The sequence below is a fragment of the Gopherus evgoodei genome, chromosome 2 (assembly GCF_007399415.2).
Source record: "Gopherus evgoodei ecotype Sinaloan lineage chromosome 2, rGopEvg1_v1.p, whole genome shotgun sequence".
NCBI classification, from domain to species: domain Eukaryota; kingdom Metazoa; phylum Chordata; order Testudines; family Testudinidae; genus Gopherus; species Gopherus evgoodei.
In genome coordinates, this window is record NC_044323.1 from 272,785,930 (window position 1) to 272,807,102 (window position 21,173).

Genomic DNA, 21,173 nt, shown 5'->3' on the forward strand with positions numbered 1-21,173 from the left:
TTAAAATATAAAGAGAGATCACTGGGGTGAAAAATGGTCATTAAGATGTTTCCTAAGAAGTCATAGACCTCTCTTGCTGGCTACTCAAGCCCCTCTCTAGTATTTCTGCTGCTGCCACAAATCCCATCTCCCCTTATCTGCCATCTTACAATGAGCTAGAATCCAATCTACTTCCTCCACCCTGTATAGAGGTATTAAAAACCTCACTATTGTATATATGGCTCTATTCCTACCTCACTCTAGAAACAGGCTTGATTTGTCCCTTTACCTCATTAATGCCACACAAACTAGCCAAGAGGCCAGGCTACCACACTGAAACATGCAGTAGCATGAAAGCAGCATGCATTGCATAGTCATTTGTTGTTGATGCAGCGAAAAGCTCCAGTAATTGGTGCAGTCTTTACAACACACCAATATAACCCATTATATGGGCAAAAGAAGGGACAGAGCTAAGGCTGCTTGCAGAATCATCTCTCCGTCTCCTGACTTTTACACTTTTCTTTACAGCGACACTTTTCTCGTCACTTTTACATATTGAAAACTTTAGGTGTTCTCAGGACAAATTATTTGGTGGCCTCAAGAGTGCAGCTGCTAACTCTTGCTGGTGGCAGCTCAAATTAGCTTTAGGAAAAACAAATAAATATGTACACATGCATGTCCAAATCATTGTAATTGATTGCTAGCTAGTAAGTCTGTTGTGAAAAGTGGTAACATAAGTATCACTTTTCACAGCAGACTTACTCAGCTCTGGCAAGCCTGGGGACAAATTAAGCCCCAGATCAGGGGACAGAGGAGGCATTGGGCACCTGGGGCAATGGGAGTGGGTGGCTGGGGGAGGTAGCAGGGAGCCAGAACCTGAAGCCTTGTGGCCAGGGCCCGGGGACAGAGCTCGAAGCTGCATGGGTGGACTCTGAAGCTGGCACCTGAAGCCCCACTGCCAAAGCCTGCTGCCATGCCAGGGCTGAAGCCCAAAGCCTGAGCCGCATCATCCAGGGCTGGCTCCAGCTTTTTTGCCACTCCAAGTGGCGAAGCGGGGAAAAAAAAAAGAGCCAATCAGCGCAGCTCAATTGCTCCGCTTCATTCTTCAGCAGGAATTTGGCAGCGGGTACTTCGCTCCCTCTTCCTCTTTGGCGACACTTTGGCAACAGCTCAAAGAGGAAGAGAGGGGCTGAGGGACCAGCCCCTGAATTGCCACCAAAGCCCTGGACGTGCCACTCCTTTCCATTGGCTGCCCCAAGCTCCTGCTTCCTTCGCTGGTGCCTGGAGCCGGCCCTGGCACCATCCCAGGGATGGTGGAAAACTCACTGGCTGCCTGGTCCTCCCGCGTTGCTCCCCAGATGTCTCCAGAGAGGGGCAGGGCAACCAGGAGCAACAGGAAGGGGGGGGCATGGCTTTGCTTCCCCATCACAGCCCAGGAGACTGTGGCCACGAGAAGAGCCTCTAGTGGCTGCATGCAGCCACGGTGTCTATTTGAGAAATGCTACCTCTAGGCCAATTGTTAACCCTAATTTCACTTTTCAAATGTGGGTAGTTTCTAGACAAAATACATTTTCCCCTGGAAAAAAATTAAAAGTTTATTTTTTTAACCTTATTTGCTCTTTCTCCCCTAAGTGGCCATGATCCTGGCTGCATAGCCCTGTCCTTGGAGTCAGATCCTGCTCGGTAGAAAGTGGGGGCTAGCAGTCTATAAGGACAGGGCTCAGAAGCAGGCTAAGGCAGAAGAGGCAGGACCTGGGGCTAGTTTTCCTGATCGGGGGTTCACCCCCCCATGTCTCTCCTCTCCCCTTCATTCCAATTTTCTCCCCTTCCCCCACCCCATCAGTCAGTGCTAGATTCTCTCTCTTCTTGTGCTGCAAACAGAACTGTTCATTAAATTTTACAGCTAACCTAAAAACAAAGGTCCATCTAGCCCAGTATCTGGTCTTCCGACAGTAGCCAATGCCAGGCATCTAAGAGGGAATGAACAGAAGAGGCAATCATTGAGTGATCCATCCCGTCGCCCATTCTTAGCTTCTGACAAACAGTTCCAAGGTAAATTCTCATCAAGAACATTCGTCATTTTGGTCAAGGATTCCAACGTTTTCTAACAAGTTCCATTTGCAGGGTCAATCAATTACAGCTTGCAAATCTACTATTAATATTAGTTTTATTTCTTCACCTGCTAGGTTGCCTATGGTGAAATGTGCACGACAAATCCCAATGACCTTTATCGGCCTTTTGACCAGCAGATTCAGAAAATAATAATAATAATAATAATGATGTTATGCTTCAAAATAACTAGGGCTGTCAATTAATCACAGTTAATGCCTGGGATTAACTGAAAAGAAAATTAGCGAGGTAATTTAACGCATTAATCACATACCTCGGAGCAGGGAAGGAGTCATCGGCAGTGGGGGAGAGCGGCTGAAGTCTGGAGTCTGACGCCCCAACACCCCAACTGGGCTGAAGCCTAGCACCCCCAGCCCAGTACCCCAACTGGGGCTGCAGCCCCGAGCCTTCAGCCCATATTTGAAAATAAAAAGAACTGCAAAAAATTTTAAATGGTATTCTACTATTGTTTAACACTGCAATTAAACCTGTAATTACTTTTTTTAATCTCACAATTAATCATGATTAATTTTAATCGCTTGACAGCCCTAAAAATAACTACTGTATGCATGAGTTGTGGACACAACATTATGCAAGAGGAAAAGTTTCGAGAGACTGTTCTTTGTGCACTGAGATTCAGTAAAATATTTAAACAGTTTACATATCATTGGTTAAAACTTTTGACTTATAAATGAAAAGAAACAAGTGGTTTTGTTTACCGCATTTTACTGCAGAAATGCTGCTTTTTATGTCAACATACATTTGGTAAATGTTAGCTTGTACTCTGTAGTGATGGGCTGTTTGCAGTAACCTTGGGAATACTGTTCTTATCTTGTATTTACACAACAAGTGCAAAGAAGAAACTAGATTAGGTTTTTTTCCACAGTGTTTAAAATACCTTTTCTCCTGTCTTGAATGAGGGCTGAACTTTAAACACACCAACCACATATGGCCCCACTTTGAAGCTGCCCAGTTAATAGATTATCATCCATTTGCTGGAAGCTTTATTCTCACAATATATATACTTTTCTTATCAGCACATATTCCATACATCAGAAATGGTGCATTAGCTCTAGGGCATTCCAAAGTAAAATCCACAGATCTCGGCTGGGCTGGAGGCTATAGGTCCACCAAGTCTGCATCTAAAGATACCCAGACAACCACACCACTACAAAATGCTGGCATCCACGCTGGAGCCTGGATTGTTACTAAGGCTTTGATTTGTTGTTTGGTTGGATTGACTACAGGCCCCACTAAGGCTTAAACCAGCACTAATTTACTGTACTCAATGTACTAGGCTTTTGCCTCTGGAATCCTGCATTTAAATTTGATTTAAGTCACATGAGGAATATATTTTCCTCTCTCAACTTTCCACTTTATAGAATTACTACTACATGCTTTTCTCACCCTTGGCAATTCTGCCCTGGAGAGGTTTAGGATTGCAATGATCTGGGCATGAAAACAGAAGAATTGTATTCTAGCCTCCTGCATAGAACTATTCACAGCTCACTGCAGGTGTGTTGAATGCACAGCCTTGAACAAATGACAACCTCTTTGTGCCTCAGTTTCCCCATCTATAAAACAGAGATAATAGCTACCCTGCAGGAATGGGGTAAAAATTAATTCACAACTGTAAAAGCAGCAGAAGATCCCTAGATGAAATACACTGCTCTAAGTGAAAACATTACCAGACTCTTGTAGATCAGAGGTACTTTAGCAGATCTGCAATACCTGCCACAAAACTACTTCTAGGAGCATTAAAATTCTCTAGCAGTCGCCCAAAATGTCAAAAAATGTGCAGCAGCTCAACTCTCTAGAGATGGGCACAATAGACAGGGCCTATGAAAAGTTCTTAAAGAAAAAAAGGGTTTCCCATTCAGTCTTGGAGTTGTGAGCAATATATCCAAAGCAGCATCCTCCAACAGAGAATGGTCCACCTGAGCTGCGTGGTTTCTTAAGAGAAGATGGCAGTGCTTCCTTAAAAAGGTGAATTCAAAGGTAACTGAACTCTAAAATTTTAAAAAAGTGACATAATACAAGTGCACACAAATACCACAAATCCAGCTGTTCTAAAACAAGATCTCTCACGAGTCAGGCCTTCCTCCCCTTTCCTTACAGTACAGATCCTGCCAACTCCTGAATTCAAGATTCTGTGCTTATCCTGAAACAGTTGATGGCTGCAAGATATGAAATCACGTGCTTTTTGAAGGATTTTACATGTCAAGAGCTGCATTCCATCTAAAGATGCGCTGACATATTCCATTGTAAATAAATCATTGAGAGGTTGGGGACTATACAAAACAAGCCCTCTAATCACCTGCAGCCGTACAGCAAGGTTGATCTTGCAAACATTTATGCATGTAACTTCACTCTTGGGAGTAGACCCATTATATGGTGTGGAGCTACTGATAACATTTTAATAGTCCTTTTCTCCCATAGGGAGCCCAAAGCACTTTAGAATCTGCATATAATATAGGAAATCTTTCTCCCATTACTGAAATATGGCCAGCACTGGGGTGAAACTGTTCAGCATTTTCCTAGGAACATGCTGACTGAAAATTTCACAGGCAGAGGGGGAAATCAGAACATGTCATTTCAATAAGGTAAAATGTTTTGCACTAATTTTACCATTTCGATTTCTGAGTCCAACTGAAATGGGTCAAAATTTTAAGTCAGAGTAAAACATTTTAACTTCTCGAAGCAACACATTTTGATCATCTCAAACTGAAATCTCAGAATTTTCATTTTGCAGGCATTTTTTGGCTTTGGCATGGAAAAATATGAGAATTTTCTGCAGAACTGAAATTCCCATTTCTGACCAGCTCTACAATCTAAGGAAGATTTTTCTTATAGCTGAAAAACAGTTTAATATGCAAGGTATCTGCAGTTTTCAATGCCTTACAATTCCTCAAGGTCTGGACTGCCTCCCAATAATACCAGCCGATATAATACAAATTCGGATATAACGTGGTAAAGCAGCGCTCTAAGGGGGACAGGATAGCGCGCTCCAGCGGATCAAATCAAGTTAGATAGAATGTGGTTTCACCTATAACGCAGTAAGATTTTTTGGCTCCCGAGGACAGCGTTATATCAAGGTAAAGGTGTATATTCACAGGAAAATCCAGTAATTATACTTGTAACTCAACCCAATGTTCTGCATGTGTGTAATGCATTCCAACACTAAGTACCACCACATAGGACATTTTATGCACTTGGATAGCAAATTCAACATTCATTTTCCTGATAGTGACCACTCTGTACACAACATAAGCCACGGCAATATAAGAACTTTGAAAGTAACACCTTCACATTTGTGATGGAAAGGGAAGCGCAAGACACACGAGGTATTTTATGCATGTTTTCAAAATGGCCCAAAGGGAGCGGAATGCAAGAGGGCTTTCCACTGGGTTGCAATAAATTGGCTACTTTTCTTAAGAGAAGCAATAGGGAAATTAAAAGTTAGCTTTAAAATGTTTAGTCTTCCTCCAGCAGGATTGTTACACCTTAGGCCATGGCTACACTAGAGAGTTGCAGCGCTGGTGAGGGGGTTACAGCGCTGCAACTTAGGATGTGGCCACACTTGCAAAGCACGGCCAGCGTTGCAACTCCCTGGTTGCAGCGCTGGTTGTACACCCGGTCGAGCCTCGGGTGTAGGGATTCCAGCGCTGGTGATCCAGCGCTGGTCAGCAAGTGTGGATGCCCACCAGCGCTTTTATTGACCTCCGGGGTAGAAGGAGGTATCCCAGAATTCCTGTCCACAACAAACCAGAAGAAAGGGAGAGCTCGGAGTTCAGCCAAACTACTTATTTAAAAAACAAACACAGCTCCTGTTTGCTGAGCGAGCGGAGGCAGGCAGAGGAATTACTTTGGAATGTTCACAGCTGTTTGCTTGAAGAGAGAAACAGCACTCTCACACGGCAGAGGGGGAGGGGGAAGTCAGTGTTGAGCAGTTGCTTATCTGGTCTGACGGGTATTTAGAAGTACATAATTTGCATTTAGTGAATGAGAGAGGAGTGGGGGAAGGGACTTAGAACTTTTAAAATGATTGAAGGTAGGCACTGTGTGTCTTCCAGTCCTTAGAACTTGCAAGGCAGGGAGCTGAGAACAGTGTCAACTCCAAAAATCCATTCTGTCTATCTCCTCCACGCTCCCTGTCACATTCCACCCCATCCCCCTCTTTTGAAAAGCACGTTGCAGCCACTTGAATGCTGGGATAGCTGCCCACAATGCACCACTCCCAACAGCGCTGCAAGTGCTGCAAATGTGGCCACACTGCAGCGCTGGTAGCTGTCAGTGTGGCCACACTGCAGCGCTGGCCCTACACAGCTGTACGAACACAGCTGTAACTACCAGCGCTGCAAAACTGTAAGTGTAGACATGGCCTTAGAGTTCTAGAGGAGCTTTTCAAAGTTTCAGTTCTGTTCTAAAAAAGTCTAAGGGTATGGCTACACTTGGAGCTGTACAGCGCTGGGAGTTACAGCTGTCTTCATACAGCTGTGTAGGGAAAGCACTGCAGTGTGGCCACACTGACAGCTACCAGTGCTGCAGTGTGGCCACATTAGCAGCATTTGCAGTGCTGTTGGGAGTGGTGCATTATGGGCAGCTATCCCACAGAGCACCTCGTCCCATTTTGGCGCCGTGGGTTGTGGGAAGGGGAAGGAAGGGTGCGGGTCATTCCGCTTCCTGTCCCAATGCCCCATGATGCATCGCTTCACATCCCAGCAGTCACTGTTTTTCTGTCCACGTTTGGTGCCATTGTGACTCTCCCAACGGTTTCTGTGCAGCGCGATTTCTGTGGGAAATGGAGCCCGAACTGCTGGGGAGTATGCTGACGAGTCTCGCCAGCGCATCACGTTTGGCAGTTGAGCTATTCCTTCAGCTCCAAAGTGACAGTGAGGAGTCTGACGATGATATCGAGTCACCTGACGCATATGACACTAAATTGCTTGTTGCAGTCATGGAAATGCTCAGCACCGTGGAACGCCGCTTTTGGGCTCGGGAAACAAGCACTGAGTGGTGGGATCACATCGTCATGGAAGTCTGGGATGATGAGCAGTGGCTGCAGAACTTTCGGATGAGAAAAGCCACTTTCCTGGGACTGTGTGCTGAGCTCGCCCCCACCCTGCGGTGCAAGGACACAAGATTGAGAGCTGCCCTGCCGGTGGAGAAGTGGGTGGCTATTGCAATCTGGAAACTGGCAACTCCAGACAGCTACCGATCGGTCGGGAACCAGTTTGGAGTGGGAAAGTCAACCGTTGGAATCGTGTTGATGCAAGTTTGCAGGGCCATTAATCGCATCCTGCTAAGAAGAACCGTGACTCTGGGGAACGGGCATGACATTGTGGATGGCTTTGCACAAATGGGTTTCCCTAACTGTGGAGGGGCGATAGATGGGACGCATATTCCTACTCTAGCACCACCCCACCTAGCATCCCAGTACATTAATCGGAAGGTGTATTTCTCTATGGTCCTCCAGGCGCTTGTGGATCACTGTGGGCCTTTCATTGACATTAACACAGGCTGGCCTGGAAAGGTGCATGATGCACACATCTGTTGGAACAGTGGCCTGTTCAGGAAGCTGCAGGCCGGGACTTTTTTCCCAGATCGGAAGATCACAGTAGGGGACGTTGAAATGCCCATTGTGATCCTTGGAGACCCCGCTTACCCATTAATGTCTTAGCTCATGAAACCGTATACAGGGAAGCTTGACAGGAGCAAGGACCGGTTCAACTACAGGCTGAGCTGGTGCCGAATGACTGTGGAGTGTGCTTTTGGCCGTTTAAAAAGGCGCTGGCGATCTCTGTATGGGAAGCTAGACTTGGGGGAAAGCAGCATCCCTTCTGTTCTATCCACGTGCTGTACCCTCCATAATATTTGTGAAGGGAAGGGTGAAACATTCAGTCAGGAATGGACCTCCGAGGTTCAACACCTGGAGGCTGAATTTGCACAGCCAGAGAGCAGGGCTACTAGAGAGGCCCAGCACAGGGCTGCAAGGATTAGAGATGCCTTGAGGGAGGAATTTGAGGCTGAAAACCAACAGTAATGTTTGGTGCCTTGCACAGGAGTAAAGTGCAGTGGTTACAATGTTAGTAGGAATTTGTTTTTCCTAAAATGATTTGCAGTGCCTGTTTCTTTCCTGGGCTACGATATCTTTCACTTTCTGCAATAATGAAGACTGTTTTCAAAGCCAAGAATTTGTTTATTGAAAAGAAAATAACTTTCTTGACAGACACACAACATTTTGGGAACCTAAAAGGGCAGGGGGGTGGGGGGTGAACAGTACAGTCACAGGTTTGAATATATCCTGTCTGGAGTGCTGTGCAATGACTGCTGCACTTCAGGATGAAAATACTGCATGGTGATGGGGGTTGAGTGCAGAGGGTAAGGTCGTAGTTCTCAGGGCTGGTTGGTGAACATACAGGTGTTGGGGGCAGCTGGTGGTGGTAAGAACCTGGATGCTGGGGAAGGGGGTTTGGAGCTGACATTGGGGCACAAGGGAAAGAGCTTTAGGACCGGGTGGGGCTGGCACAGTAGTGCTCTGCCTGCATGGCTACGAGTGACTGGATAGAGTCCGCTTGGCGTGTCAGGATGCTTATCAGCTGCTTTGTGCTTTTCTTCTTAGCTGCTGCATTTCTCTGGCGGATCCAGCTTTCCCTTTCCCTCCAGTCCTGCAGTTTTTTCCTCCAGTCCTGCATTTCTTTATTCTCTCTGGCAGAGTGATCCATAACTGCTTTCAGCATGTCGTCTTTGCTTTTTTGCGGCTTCTTCCTGAGGTTGTGTAGCCTCTGAGCAGTGGATGATATGGGCAGTAGAGTAATCAAGGACACTTTTCGAAAGGCAAAAAATGGCAACAGTTAACAGAGGCAGCATTGTTTATAATCTCACCCAGATAGTTATTCCCACACAGTGAAGGAGTTTACAATCTTCACTTTAGCATACTTTTCCCATACCAAACAGAGTGCACATAACCCACAGGAGCCATGAAATGGTGAGTAAGGGGGACTGATTGCTTCAGGGATGTGCAAGGGTTTCTGTGCATTGGGGAAAGCAAACTGCTGCAGGGGGCATCTACAATGAACACTCTCCCATCATTTTCCACAGGAGTTAACCCTGGAAGATATCTCGCTGCTGTGGGTCACCTGGGAAGAGTGGGAGGGTCTTCTACAGCAATGTGGATTCTGCCCTGGCCCCTATGCAGCTTGTCTGTGTGCAGCAATGGTCCCCCCACCCCCCGCGGCACAATGGCGCGGATGCGTTAGCCTGACTGGGACAAGGACCACAGTGGCTCTCCCTATAAACTAGCGCATTGCCCATGCTCTGGCTGAAACTTTTGAAGAGATTACTGAGGCCGATTATCGCGATGTGATAGACCACATTTCCATCCTGAAACTAAAAGCTGCTGACCAGTAACCCGCTCCTCTGCTTGTCCTTCACCAAGTACCGGCTGCTGCGACTGGCTACCTTCCTCCTGGCTTGAGAAGAGCTCCTGGGACTCCGGGGTGTATCCCCCCACCCCAGTACCCTCAGTCTCAGTTTCCTCCCCCTCCCCCTCTTCCCCCCACCCCATCGTTGTCGTTGGATTGCCAGTTGGGTCACCCCCATGTATTGCGTCCAGCTCCTTGTAAAAATGGCAGGTCATGGGGGCAGTGTCACAGTGGCGGTTTCCCTCACGGGCTTTGCAATAGGCACCCCACAGCTCCTTCACTTTAACCCTGCACTGCAGCGCGTCCCAGTAATGGCCCCTTTCCAGCATGTCCTTTGATATCTGCCCATAGGTATTGTAATTCCTACAGCTGAAGCACAGCTGCGACTGCACAGCTTCCTCCCCCCAAACACTGATGAGGTCCAGCAACTCGCCATTACTCCAAGCTGGGGCTCGTTTGGCATGTGGAGGCATGGTCACCTGGAAAGATTCACTGATTGCTCAGCCAGGTATGGAGTGCAAACAGGAAGGGGATTTTTAAAATTCCCAGGGCATTTAAAGGGCAGGTCACCTGAGGCCAGGGCAGTAGAGTGCAAACTGATGAGCAGAGTGGCTGAACAGGCATTCTGGGATACCTCCAAATACCTCTGGAGGCCAATTACAGCGCTTTTGTTGGCCACACTGGCGGAGCAGTGCTGCATCACCAGCGCTGCAATTGTTATACCCCAGGCAGAGCAGGAGTACAGCCAGCGCTGCAGCCAGGGAGATGCAGTGCTGTATGTGCCTTGCAAGTGTGGATGGTGAGTAAGCTGCAGCTCTGTAAACCCACCACCAGTGCTGCAACTCTCCAGTGTAGCCAAACCCTTACATTCACATAGCGCCTTTCATCACAAAAGTAGTATTTTATACTCAGAAGTCACCACACCCATTACTCAAATGCGGCCACCTCGGTAATGGACTCCAGTTAACATTTAACAGCTATAAAAAGTTTAGGGTAAGGTGTGAATATCCTTTCCTGCTGCCAACACAATGGAAGCTAAAGCACTGCATATTTTGACAATGTGAAATGAGCAGTTAAATTTCACATTTCTCTACACAGAGATCTTTAAGCCACCATTGTTCAATGAAATTAAAATACAAGAGCAGGGACCCAGGCAGTCATTTCTTCAACTGGTGCCTAAAGCAGAATGTTTTTAGAGATCTAGTACTCCATGGTTATATCTCAGTGTATTTTTCATTTGGAGAAAATGTAAAGGGATTACATCATTAAAAAATCAACCTGAAGATCAAACTCACAGTATTGGTGGTCTTAGATTCAGTTTATAGGCATTCAAATTATATAATCATCGTCATCAGTTTCAGGGACATCTTAACTTGAAACTGTTTTCAATCTTGCATGTCCTTTGTAGGACATGCAAGAAATTAAAGTTGGTGGTGGCATAAAGCCCTGCCTGTGGCCTACAGAAAAATAAAATACTTCCAATGCTACCAGACAACCACAAGAGACAACTTTTATGTTGCAAGAATAGAATGTTTCTCAAACAAAGCAATGTGCACTTATTTCATTACAATTATTAGTACTTCATCTGAAAGTCTTCCCTATTAAAATGCTAATGTTATGTTAATTGATAAATTAAGCTGACTTTGGCATCTGTATTAGAAGACAGAGACCTGACTCTTGGATTGTTGAAAAGTACTGCAAGTATTATCTTCAGAAAAGATCAATGGAAATATTAACCATAGGTTGTTTGAAAAACAATGGTTTCAGTTTATCCCCACACTTGCCTCCCAAGGTGCAGATTGCTACCATGAGGTCATAAAAACCTGACACCCCCCCCCCAAAAAAAAAACACTCTCAAAACTGGCTCTTATCAGTAGATTTGCACTAATCTGTTTATGCATATCCCTCACCCAAAGCCATCTATCCATCTTCAGTCCAAAACATGCTCCCTCTTTCCCCAACATGCTTAGCCATGCATTTGTGTAAGAGAAATACGGCAAGCCTCCACAGAGATTGAAATCCCACTCTACCCTGAAGAACAGTTTTCTAAGAACAGCAGCATGGGGTTCAGTCTGTGTTGTTTACCATTAATCTCCAGTTCAGCTTTGCTCAAGCCACCCCTCTGTATTTGACTTGAGCACCGCTTGCCATCCATACAAGCTAAGCCCGGGTTTGTAGCTTAATCTGGATACTTCATGTCTCATGTTCCAGACCAACAATAGAAGCTCTGACAATCATATTAAGCCCTTGCTTATACCTGGGTGTATTACAGAGTCAATACCATCATTTTAGAATTGTGCTCCCAGAGACACCTGGGCAACCCCATTAACTGTATGTGGGTTTACACAGGTGTTATGAAGGCACTGTTGCCAACAGGTTTTACAGGCTAAATTGGGCAGTTACTGGTGATGATTTACGAGAAGGAAAGAATCCAGCTTGACTAAGCCCTGGGAGAGTTTGGGGTACTTGTCAGTTAGAACAAATCTACTTGCAAAGTAAACAAATTGGATCTGGAAGTCAGAGACACATGATAAATAAAGGACCCAAGCTGCCATCTTGACAAAGCCCATTTTTTAAAAGCAGAACCGAACCGTAGTATAAGTGTACAGAGTTCAAGGTACCATGCAGTTGTGTGTGCACAAAGTTGTGGTGCTTACCTTCCTTGCATAGTGAGAGCAGGAAGAGGGACCCCAAAACATCCTCCCCAAAATATATGGGAAAATTCTGCAGATCTTGGGTCATCTGCATGAAGAGCTAGGGGTCGTCTTCCATGATAATTGCTGGTTTTCTTTGGCATTGGAACTTCCATTGGACTCCTGCCTGTCTCATCAACCTTCAGCACCTGGTTGCGGGGGTGGACAAAGCAGGTTTCCATAGGAATAAATGCTTATGGAGACACCTTTAAAACATATTGGTTTGCAGGGGGGGGGGGGAGTGATGTTATCAAGAGTGGCTCCTTTTTTCATCCTTCCTCTGCCTGTGTTAAAAGAGGCGTGGCCAGAGAGCACCAAAATTGCAGCATGTATATGGTGATCTTGTGTGTTTCGGGAAAGAGGACTGATGATACCACTTGGGCTCCTTGCCTACCCTCCACTGAAACTGGCCAGTATTGACTGCCTGGCCTACTACATATTATGTCCTACACACTTAGAATCAGAAAGGGGCCATAGTACCTTCAGACAACAGAACCACACTTGCAAGCATGACAAATTGTCTCAAGCTTTGTAAGAAAGCCTGAAGCATTCAGCTTCCAGTGACTCAAATATCCTCTGAAAGGAAAGCAAAGTAAGACATTAAAAACTGAATGTGTGGTTTATTATGTTTAAGATTTTTTGTCTAAAGGGTTTAAATATTTGTCACATAGTTAACAGTAAATTAATGTAATTTTACATGTTCAGTATTTTGATATACAGTACAGGACTACAAACGTGGCAAAGGAGCACTGGAAAATTAATATTTCCTCAATGCAAGTATCGATTCTGCAGCACCACTTAAAAACTGTGACTAAGGATGCAAGCTGCAGTATTACAAGCACATTAAAAACCCAAACCTACATTAAACATTAGAGAAACAAAACAACTGACACAAGGGCTTAATATTTAAGATTTGATACAGAATTAAAACACTAATTTTTAATGTCCTGGTTTCAAATTAATAAATATAAAAACAATATAAAAATATACACCAGTTGACAGAAGGATGCACTGAGTAAAATTAGAAAGTTAAATTTCACTTTCAAACGTATGCAAGTATGTCTTTAGGGAGAGAATTTCTGTGTAGCTTCGGCTGGTCTTTCGGAAGAAGTCCAAGCTAGTAATTTGTTCAATGTCACGCACTCGTGCGGTGTGCATCTTCAGGAGATCTTCAACCCATTTGGATTCTTCCTCTGAGCTCTGAAATGAAAACAACTGGATTTAGTTTTAGTGCAGAATCTGTCCGATCTTTGAAAGGGTCTTGTACCTTTCCTATCTCCATCAGACACATGAACTTCACATGCTCTTCCATTCAAAGTCAATTAAATGATAAATAAACAAGACATGGAGGTATAGTTTGGGGTCAGGTCTCAATTTTAGGATTTGGATTCAAATGTGGCTAAAACATCTAAGAGTTGAAGTTACCTGGGAATGGCCCAATAGGTCAGAAGTCTTACAAGCATAGTTGTAGATCTCCTGGTGGGTGCAGATGATGATGCTATTGGGAAATCTGTTGCTCACTCAATATTTCTGCCATTTTATTTCAAAATCTCACGAAAGCAGCTTGCAGCTTTGGCACAAGATTGTCTAAACAAGTTCTAACCCTGGTTAGGCTTTGAACCTTTATCTCAAACTTAGCCCCAGCCCTGGTCAGCATGTCCTCACCTCATCTAGTAACAATGCCACACTACTATTTTAATCTTCCATAAATCCACACTGTAAGAATAGTAGTGACAGCCATTCATCATCATCCTTCCATGTGACTAGCCCAACTTGCCCAAGACCAAGTTCTACATAAAAGTTTTTAGTTTCTGGTTTGGTCCTGAGACTAATCTCTTCCTCATTAACTTGACGAAGTCCCCAAATAAAAACAAACCTATGCCATTAAAAACTAATGTCTAATCTCCACAGGAAACAGTTAGAAGTGACCAAAAAATATCAGAGATGCAAGAGGTGAGGTTTGTGGGTCATTCTGTGACAGACAATAAGTGAGGGAAGTGATTGTTTGCACAGCGTGGAAGTGAAGCACTGAATAAAGAGTTATAGGCCATGGCTACACTAGCGCTTTACAGCGCTGCAACTTTCTCGCTCAGGGGTGTGAAAAAAAAAAAACCACATCCTGAGCGCTGCAAGATACAGCACTGTAAAGCGACAGTGTAAACAGTGCCGCAGCGCTGGGAGCACGGCTCCCAGCGCTGCAAGCTAAACCCCATGAGGATGTGGAGTACATGCAGCGCTGCGACAGCTCTCTCCTAGCGCTGGCGCTGCGACTACACTCACACTTCAAAGCGCTGCCGCGGCAGCGCTCTGAAGTTTCGAGTGTAGCCATACCCATACAGTGTGGATCTAAAGTACATCTCTGTGATCCAGTGCCAGTGTGTTTTGATCTGCTGTATTTCTCAGAGACAAAACTACTTCACCTTTAGCTCTATATGCCAATAGGAAACTGGCCAAAACAAGAAGTCTGTAAGACAAATCAAGATCTAGGGCCTGTGGGGAAGGTGTAGAGTGGGAGCGGGCCCTGGGATAGAGCCAGGGGTCAAGCACCCCCCTCCCCACAGCACTTTGGAAAGTTGGTGCCTGTGTCTGCAATTCAGTTTCTCCATTGGTGAAATGGGACTACTACTACCACTGTATTTGTACATGGCTGCTGTGAGGTTTAATTCATTAAGTGTTTACAAGTCATCTTTCAGCCCCAGATAGAACCCAGATGTAAAAAAAAAAAGGAATGAACAATGGAAAAGAGTAGCAGTTTTTAAATCTCAGAAAAAAAAAAGTTTTGGAGAGGTTCAGGATTGTTCTTCTTTTACCCCACAAAGTTCACCTATCCCTACAGAACTGGAGTTCAGACACAGCCAGACACTCATTTGAATCAGCTGGAATACCATGGTGCAAGAACAGAGCTGATATGGCGATCTCAGGATCAGTGCCATTTTACCCAATTACATTTTCAAGTTTAGAAGTGGTTTTTTGCCACGTGAAGACAGCGAACAGCCATCATTTACAATACACAGTGTTGTACATGCACACAACTAAATATATACAGTACGGTAAGCATAGGGCGCAAATGGTGCACAGCAAATACCAAGCCTGATTAATTTATATGCTAAAGGCATAAATAAATAAAATATATGGAGATATGTATATCTCAGAGAACTGGAAGGGACCTGAAAGGTCATCGAGTCCAGACCTCTGCCTTCACTAGCAGGCTCAATTGGCTAAGCAGCAGTTCTGCAGAAAACGACCCAGGGATTACAGCAGATGAGAAGCTGGATGACAGTCAGCAGTGTGCCCTTGTTGCCAAGAAGGCTAAAGGTATACTGAGCTCCGTGAGTAGGAGCATTGCCAGCAGATTGAGGGAAGTGATTATTCCCCGCTATGCGGCACTGGTGAGGCCACATCTGGAGTATTGCATCGCGTTTTGGGCCACCCACTACAGAAAGGATGTGGACAAATTAGAGAGTCCAACGGAGGGCAATGAAAATGATTAGGAGGCTGGGGCACATGACTTCTGAGGGGAGACTGAGGGAACTGAGCTTATTTAGTCTGCAGAAGAGAAGGTTGAGAGTGGATTTAATAGCAGCCTTCAATTACCTGAAGGGAGGTTCCAAAGAGGATGGAGCTAGGCTGTTCTCAGTGGTGGCAGATGACAGAACAAGAAACAATGGTCTCAAGTTACAGTGGGGGAGGTCTAGGTTGGATATTAGGAAAAACTGTTTCACTAGGAGGGTGGTGAAACACTGGAATGGGTTAGCTAGGGAGGTGGTGGAATCTCCTTCCTTAGGAGTTTTTAAGGCCTGGCTTGACAAAACCCTGGCTGGGATGATTTAGTTGGGGTTGGTCCTTCTTTGAGCAGGGGGTTGGACTAGATGACCTCTTGAGGGCTCTTCCAACCCTAATCTTCTATGATTCTATAAATATTTTGATTCAGGAAACAGACTCCTGGCAGCCTATAGAGAACAACACATGAGGAAAGATTTCTCGGAGAGAAATTAAGTTTAGGCAGAAGTCCAAAAACAGTTGTCTAGGCTACTTGCAGGTCACACAGAATTCAGTATTCCATTGCTTTGTTTTGTGCACTGACTCACCTGATGTTTGGACCGTGTATAAACATCCAGATGTTAAAATTTAAAAGTCCCATACAGACTGGGTCCATTGTACTTCACCAAGCTTCTGCCACTATAAACAGTCTTACCTCTGATTTAAAAGAGTAAGAGTCTTTTGGCCCCAAAAAAATGCAGGAATAGAACATGTAGAGCATCTCTCTGCTTCTGCAATCCCAGATAAACACAAAACCCCCAAATGGTGTTCTATTTTTAAGTTGTAACTATATTGGTTGAGGCACCTGGAATGCCATGGCAGGCAGACACTATAAAGATGTGAAGATTTAAGTCTAGCTGCATCTCGCAATGGACACCCCCTCCCCCACTGAAATATCTAGTTGTCTGCTACCATGTAACACATTCTGTCCTGTACATTGAACTTTTCCTGCTGCGCAGCTCCAAGGTGACTTCATTAGGAGTTCTGCCATGTGTTATGACCCTATAAGTTATTTACTCTGCTGCCAAATCATTGCATCTCTATACTCCATGTAAGCATTTTCATGTTTAACACAACATATTTTAGGGTATGTTTTTTTCCTTATGATAGTGAGCAGTAATAGTTCCACACCTTCTTTTGCTATGTCATGGGGGGCGGAGGGCAATAGCCCAGTGATTAGAATAGGGACCTTGGACTAGAGGCATGAGTCCTGAGTTCAGTTCCAGCTCTGCCACCAATTCCTTGTCTAACTACAGGCAAAACAAACATTTTGGTTTAAGTTATCATAAGTGTTCAATAATCATATTTTAAAAGGTCACTAAATGGGATTTAACCAATGGCTAGGTCTGTACATACTAGTTATGGAAACTAAGATAAGCAGGGCCTATTTGAACTTACATTGCAGCTCTCATCATTGTCAGGCCGGTGGGGAAGTATGTATGAAAGAACGGATAGTGGCCCATCGCATTTATCAGCGGGCTGAGTGAAATCTAAACAGCTAGTTATGATACTGTAGTAATGAGTTGGAACTGGAACTGAACTGCCTTCCACATACCTAGGAGGAAAACACAAACAAACATTTAGCAAAATCTGTTAGATGGACTCTTAGATAAGAGATTTCTTGTGCAGTGCTATTTGCATGTATCAGAGGGGTAGCCGTGTTAGTCTGGATCTGTAAAAGCAGCAGAGAGTCCTGTGGCACCTTATAGACTAACAGATACTTGCAAATTTATACCTGCCTCTGGAAATTTCCACTACATGCATCCGATGAAGTGGGTATTCATCCATGAAAGCTCATGCTCCAATACGTCTGTTAGTCTACAAGGTGCCACAGGACTCTGCTATTTGTATGTAGTGCTGTCAGAGCACTCATTTCCACCTTCACAGAAAGGTGTCCTCTTCAGTTAGAATGCGGGTAAATATAAGTAGAGAGATCACCAGGAGGCTCCAAGTTCTGCATAATTAAATACAGTTGAAACATTCTAAAATTAATAATTCCTACTTGTTGCCCAATAATCCTATTTACAGGACTTCATTACAGACCAGGACCCAAGCAAAGAGAACAATTCCTCAACATTGGGGTCCAGAGTCTGGATTCTTGCTTCAGCCAGGAGAATTCCTTCAGCACATAGAAAATCTTCAAGTCAGCATAGCAGCTCTGCGTCCATTTCCCCTTCTCTTCTCAGGCCCTGGAATGACGGGTGTGGCTAGAATGCCTCTGCATTCTGATTATTCCTGGAATGGCCTCACTGAAGTTGTCAGCCATTGATAAGTTATTCATAGATTTTATTGCCAAAAGGGGTCCATACAGATCACTCTGTTGTGGTGGTGGTGACAGGGCCCGCAGAGAGGTTTGACCTCTGTCAATCAAATTTCAGAGCTATTGTTTCTGGCTATCTGCAGACTCAGGCAAGCAAACAGGCTACACATTTACAAGATTTTCTTTGCAACCTTGAGGTCTCTACAAACTTTATGAATGCTGAGATTTTAATGTAATAACACGAGCCCAGGAGCTGGGGCTTTAGACATGGACCTATAATGGCTATGCCTTACTCTATCCCTGCTTCTTCATAACAGACAATAAAATTTCACTCATTAATTCCCATATGAATTCCAATAGTATCTGACTGAACTAGACTATCCCTCTTAGAAAAAATATCCAAGTCTTTAGCTTCCTCTAATTTACAGTGGGAACTGCAGTGATCCACAAAAGGTCCCAAAATCTAGGGTCTATAAAAGATGACAAAACAGCCCACTTCACACACTCTCTCCTTCTCCCTGAACTATGGTGAGTGCAGCTCAGACTGTGGCTCTAGAAGTCGACAGTATCTCCTGCTATAGTCCCCATCATAAAATGAACCGAGCAGTTACTGTAGAGTTAGAGAGCACCACAGATATCATAAGCAGATATAAAAAGATTCTAGAATATACCTTCTGATCAGGGATTTCAAGACTATTGGTAGGAAAGCATTGTTCAATGTGAATTAACAAAAAACTTGAGTATTTAACTCAACAGCCTTATTGTCCTTAGCACTGCATTGCATGCTATGTAAGCAGAACGTGCTCCACACTTACAAAGTAAAAGTATTGTAAAATACTGTAGTTAGTGAGGTTCCCATCAAAGTTGCCATCATAGGAAGGATGAATGAACACTCCAGGTCAGAAAATCAACCCTACAAGGTCAAGGTAGGGAATTCTCTGGTGATCAGTAGTTCCATTGTTGTTATCTGGAACGAAGCGAATTGCTTTTTTATCCCTCCCCCCTCAATAAGGACATTTAACCCTGAGAATCCTTCCTTTAACAAGAAACTTATGCTTACCAGACCATAAACTAACCAGAAATTTTACTGACTTCAAAGAACTTGATTCTTGGCTTCACAAGTTAGCACCTTGTACCTCAAGCCCAAATACTAACTAATTGGGAAATACTATATTTTTAGACAGTCGTTAAGAACAGTTAATACATTTAAATATAAACTCTTACTGTTTTATCTTTTCTGGTGTGTCATGTAAACCATCATAGTCATAATCGAAGATTGGTCCACTTATGACATTTACTCCATTTCGTTCAGTTGCATACCTCTTCACCAAAACCCTTTGAAAATAATTCCATACCTCTGTGCGAAGACACAAGATTACCTTTAGTGAGCAAAACAATGCTTAGATAGGAGTTTCTGGATATGCTTTATGTGCAAGGATAAAAATCCAAACCGTTCTCATTCATATTACGAATGCAGCTATGAGAGGCATTATTGCAGAATCAGAATCATAGGACTGGAAGAGACCTTGAGAGGTCATATAGTCCAGTCCCCTGCACACATGGCAGAACAAAGTAGTATTTAGACCAAGGGTAGTCAATAGGTGGACCAGAGCCAAATTCAAAACCACCAGATGCTTTTGAATGGACTCCAAAATCTATTTACTTCTTATCATTATTGTTAGTTTCTTCTTATTATTTTCTCCGAAGTCTGGACCTTGACTATACCTTGACCAAGAAATGTGGACTTTGACCACCCTTCCTGCAATTTAAGCCACTGCTTCTTGTTCTATCCTCAGAAATTAAGGAGAACAATTTTTCCCCCTTCTCCTTTTGACAACATTTTATGTAGTTGAAAACTGTTGTCTCCACTGAATCTTCTCTTCTCCAAACTAAACAAACTTATTTTTTTCAATCTTCCCTCATAGGTCATGTTTTCTAGACCTTTAATAATTTTTTTCCCCTCTTCTCTGGACTTTCTCCAATTTGTCCACATCTTTCCTGAAATGCCCAGAACTGGACACAATACTTCAGCTGAGGCCTAATGAACGTGGAGTAGAGCGGAAGAATAACTTCTGTGTCTTACTTACAACATTCCTCCTAATAGATCCCAGAATGATGTTTGCTATTTTTGTAGTGGTGTTACACTATTAACACATTTAGCTCGTGATCCACAATGATCCCCAGATCCCTTTCTGCAGTACTCCTTCCTAGGCAGTCATTTCCTATTTCGTATGTATGCAACTGCTTTTTCCTTCCTCTGTAGAGACGTTTGCATTTGTCCCTATTGACTTTCATCCTATTTACTTCACACCATTTCTCCAGTTTGTGCAGATCACTTTGAATTTTAATCCTATCCTCTCAAGCACTTGCAAATCCTCCCAGTTTAGTATCGTCCACAGACTGTTTAAGTGTATTCCCTATGTCATTATCTAAAATCATTTATAAAGATATTGAACAGAACCAGACCCAGAACTGATCCCTGCAGGACCCCAATTGATATGTTCCCTTTCCAGCTTGACTGTGAACCACCAATAACTACTCTCTGGGAACACTTTTCCAAACAGTTATGCACTCACCTTATAGTAGCTCCATCTAGGTTGGAATTCCCTTGTTTGTTTATGAGAAACTCATGCAAGACAGTATCAAGTCTTACTACAGATTTATTGTAGCTTCACTGAGGCTTTATCTACACTCCACAGCTTTTACTGAGGCTTTATCTACACTACACAGCTTTTAGCAATATGGCTGCGTCACCACAGCCATGCCACTAAAAGTCATGCCGTGTAGTGGTGTGTCGGCTCTCCTACGGACAAAAAACTTCCACTTCCAACAAGCAGATTTTGCTTTGTTGGCAAGAGAGCACTCATGCTGACAACGCGCTATTCACAGTGGCACTTGTTGCGGCAAAACTTTTGTCTTTGAGGATGGGGGGAGGAACAATTCACACCTCTGAAAGACAAAAGTTTTGTTGTTCAATTGCCAGTATAGACATGGCCTCCGTTTTTCTAGATCAGGGATACTCAGACTGAGGATCGTGAGTTGCAAGTGGCTCTGTAATGTGTCCCCTGCAGCTCATGATATTACAACACTGTGATTTAACTATTAACCAGTATAAGTTATTAACCAAACAGGATGCTTTCACTATGTTGTGAACCAATTGTAGTTGAT

General features: G+C 44.0%; 1 protein-coding gene across 1 annotated transcript in view; it reads right to left on the reverse strand.

Moving 5' to 3' along the window:
• Nucleotides 1-12,805: 12,805 nt before the first annotated feature.
• Nucleotides 12,806-21,173, reverse strand: part of ENPP2 (ectonucleotide pyrophosphatase/phosphodiesterase 2) — a 70,497-nt gene continuing 62,129 nt past the window's right edge. Inside the window, 3 exon segments of the mRNA XM_030553745.1 lie at nucleotides 12,806-13,405; nucleotides 17,144-17,300; nucleotides 19,230-19,362. Of these exon segments, the coding sequence (XP_030409605.1) occupies nucleotides 13,235-13,405; nucleotides 17,144-17,300; nucleotides 19,230-19,362 (461 nt within the window). The 3' untranslated portion in view covers nucleotides 12,806-13,234.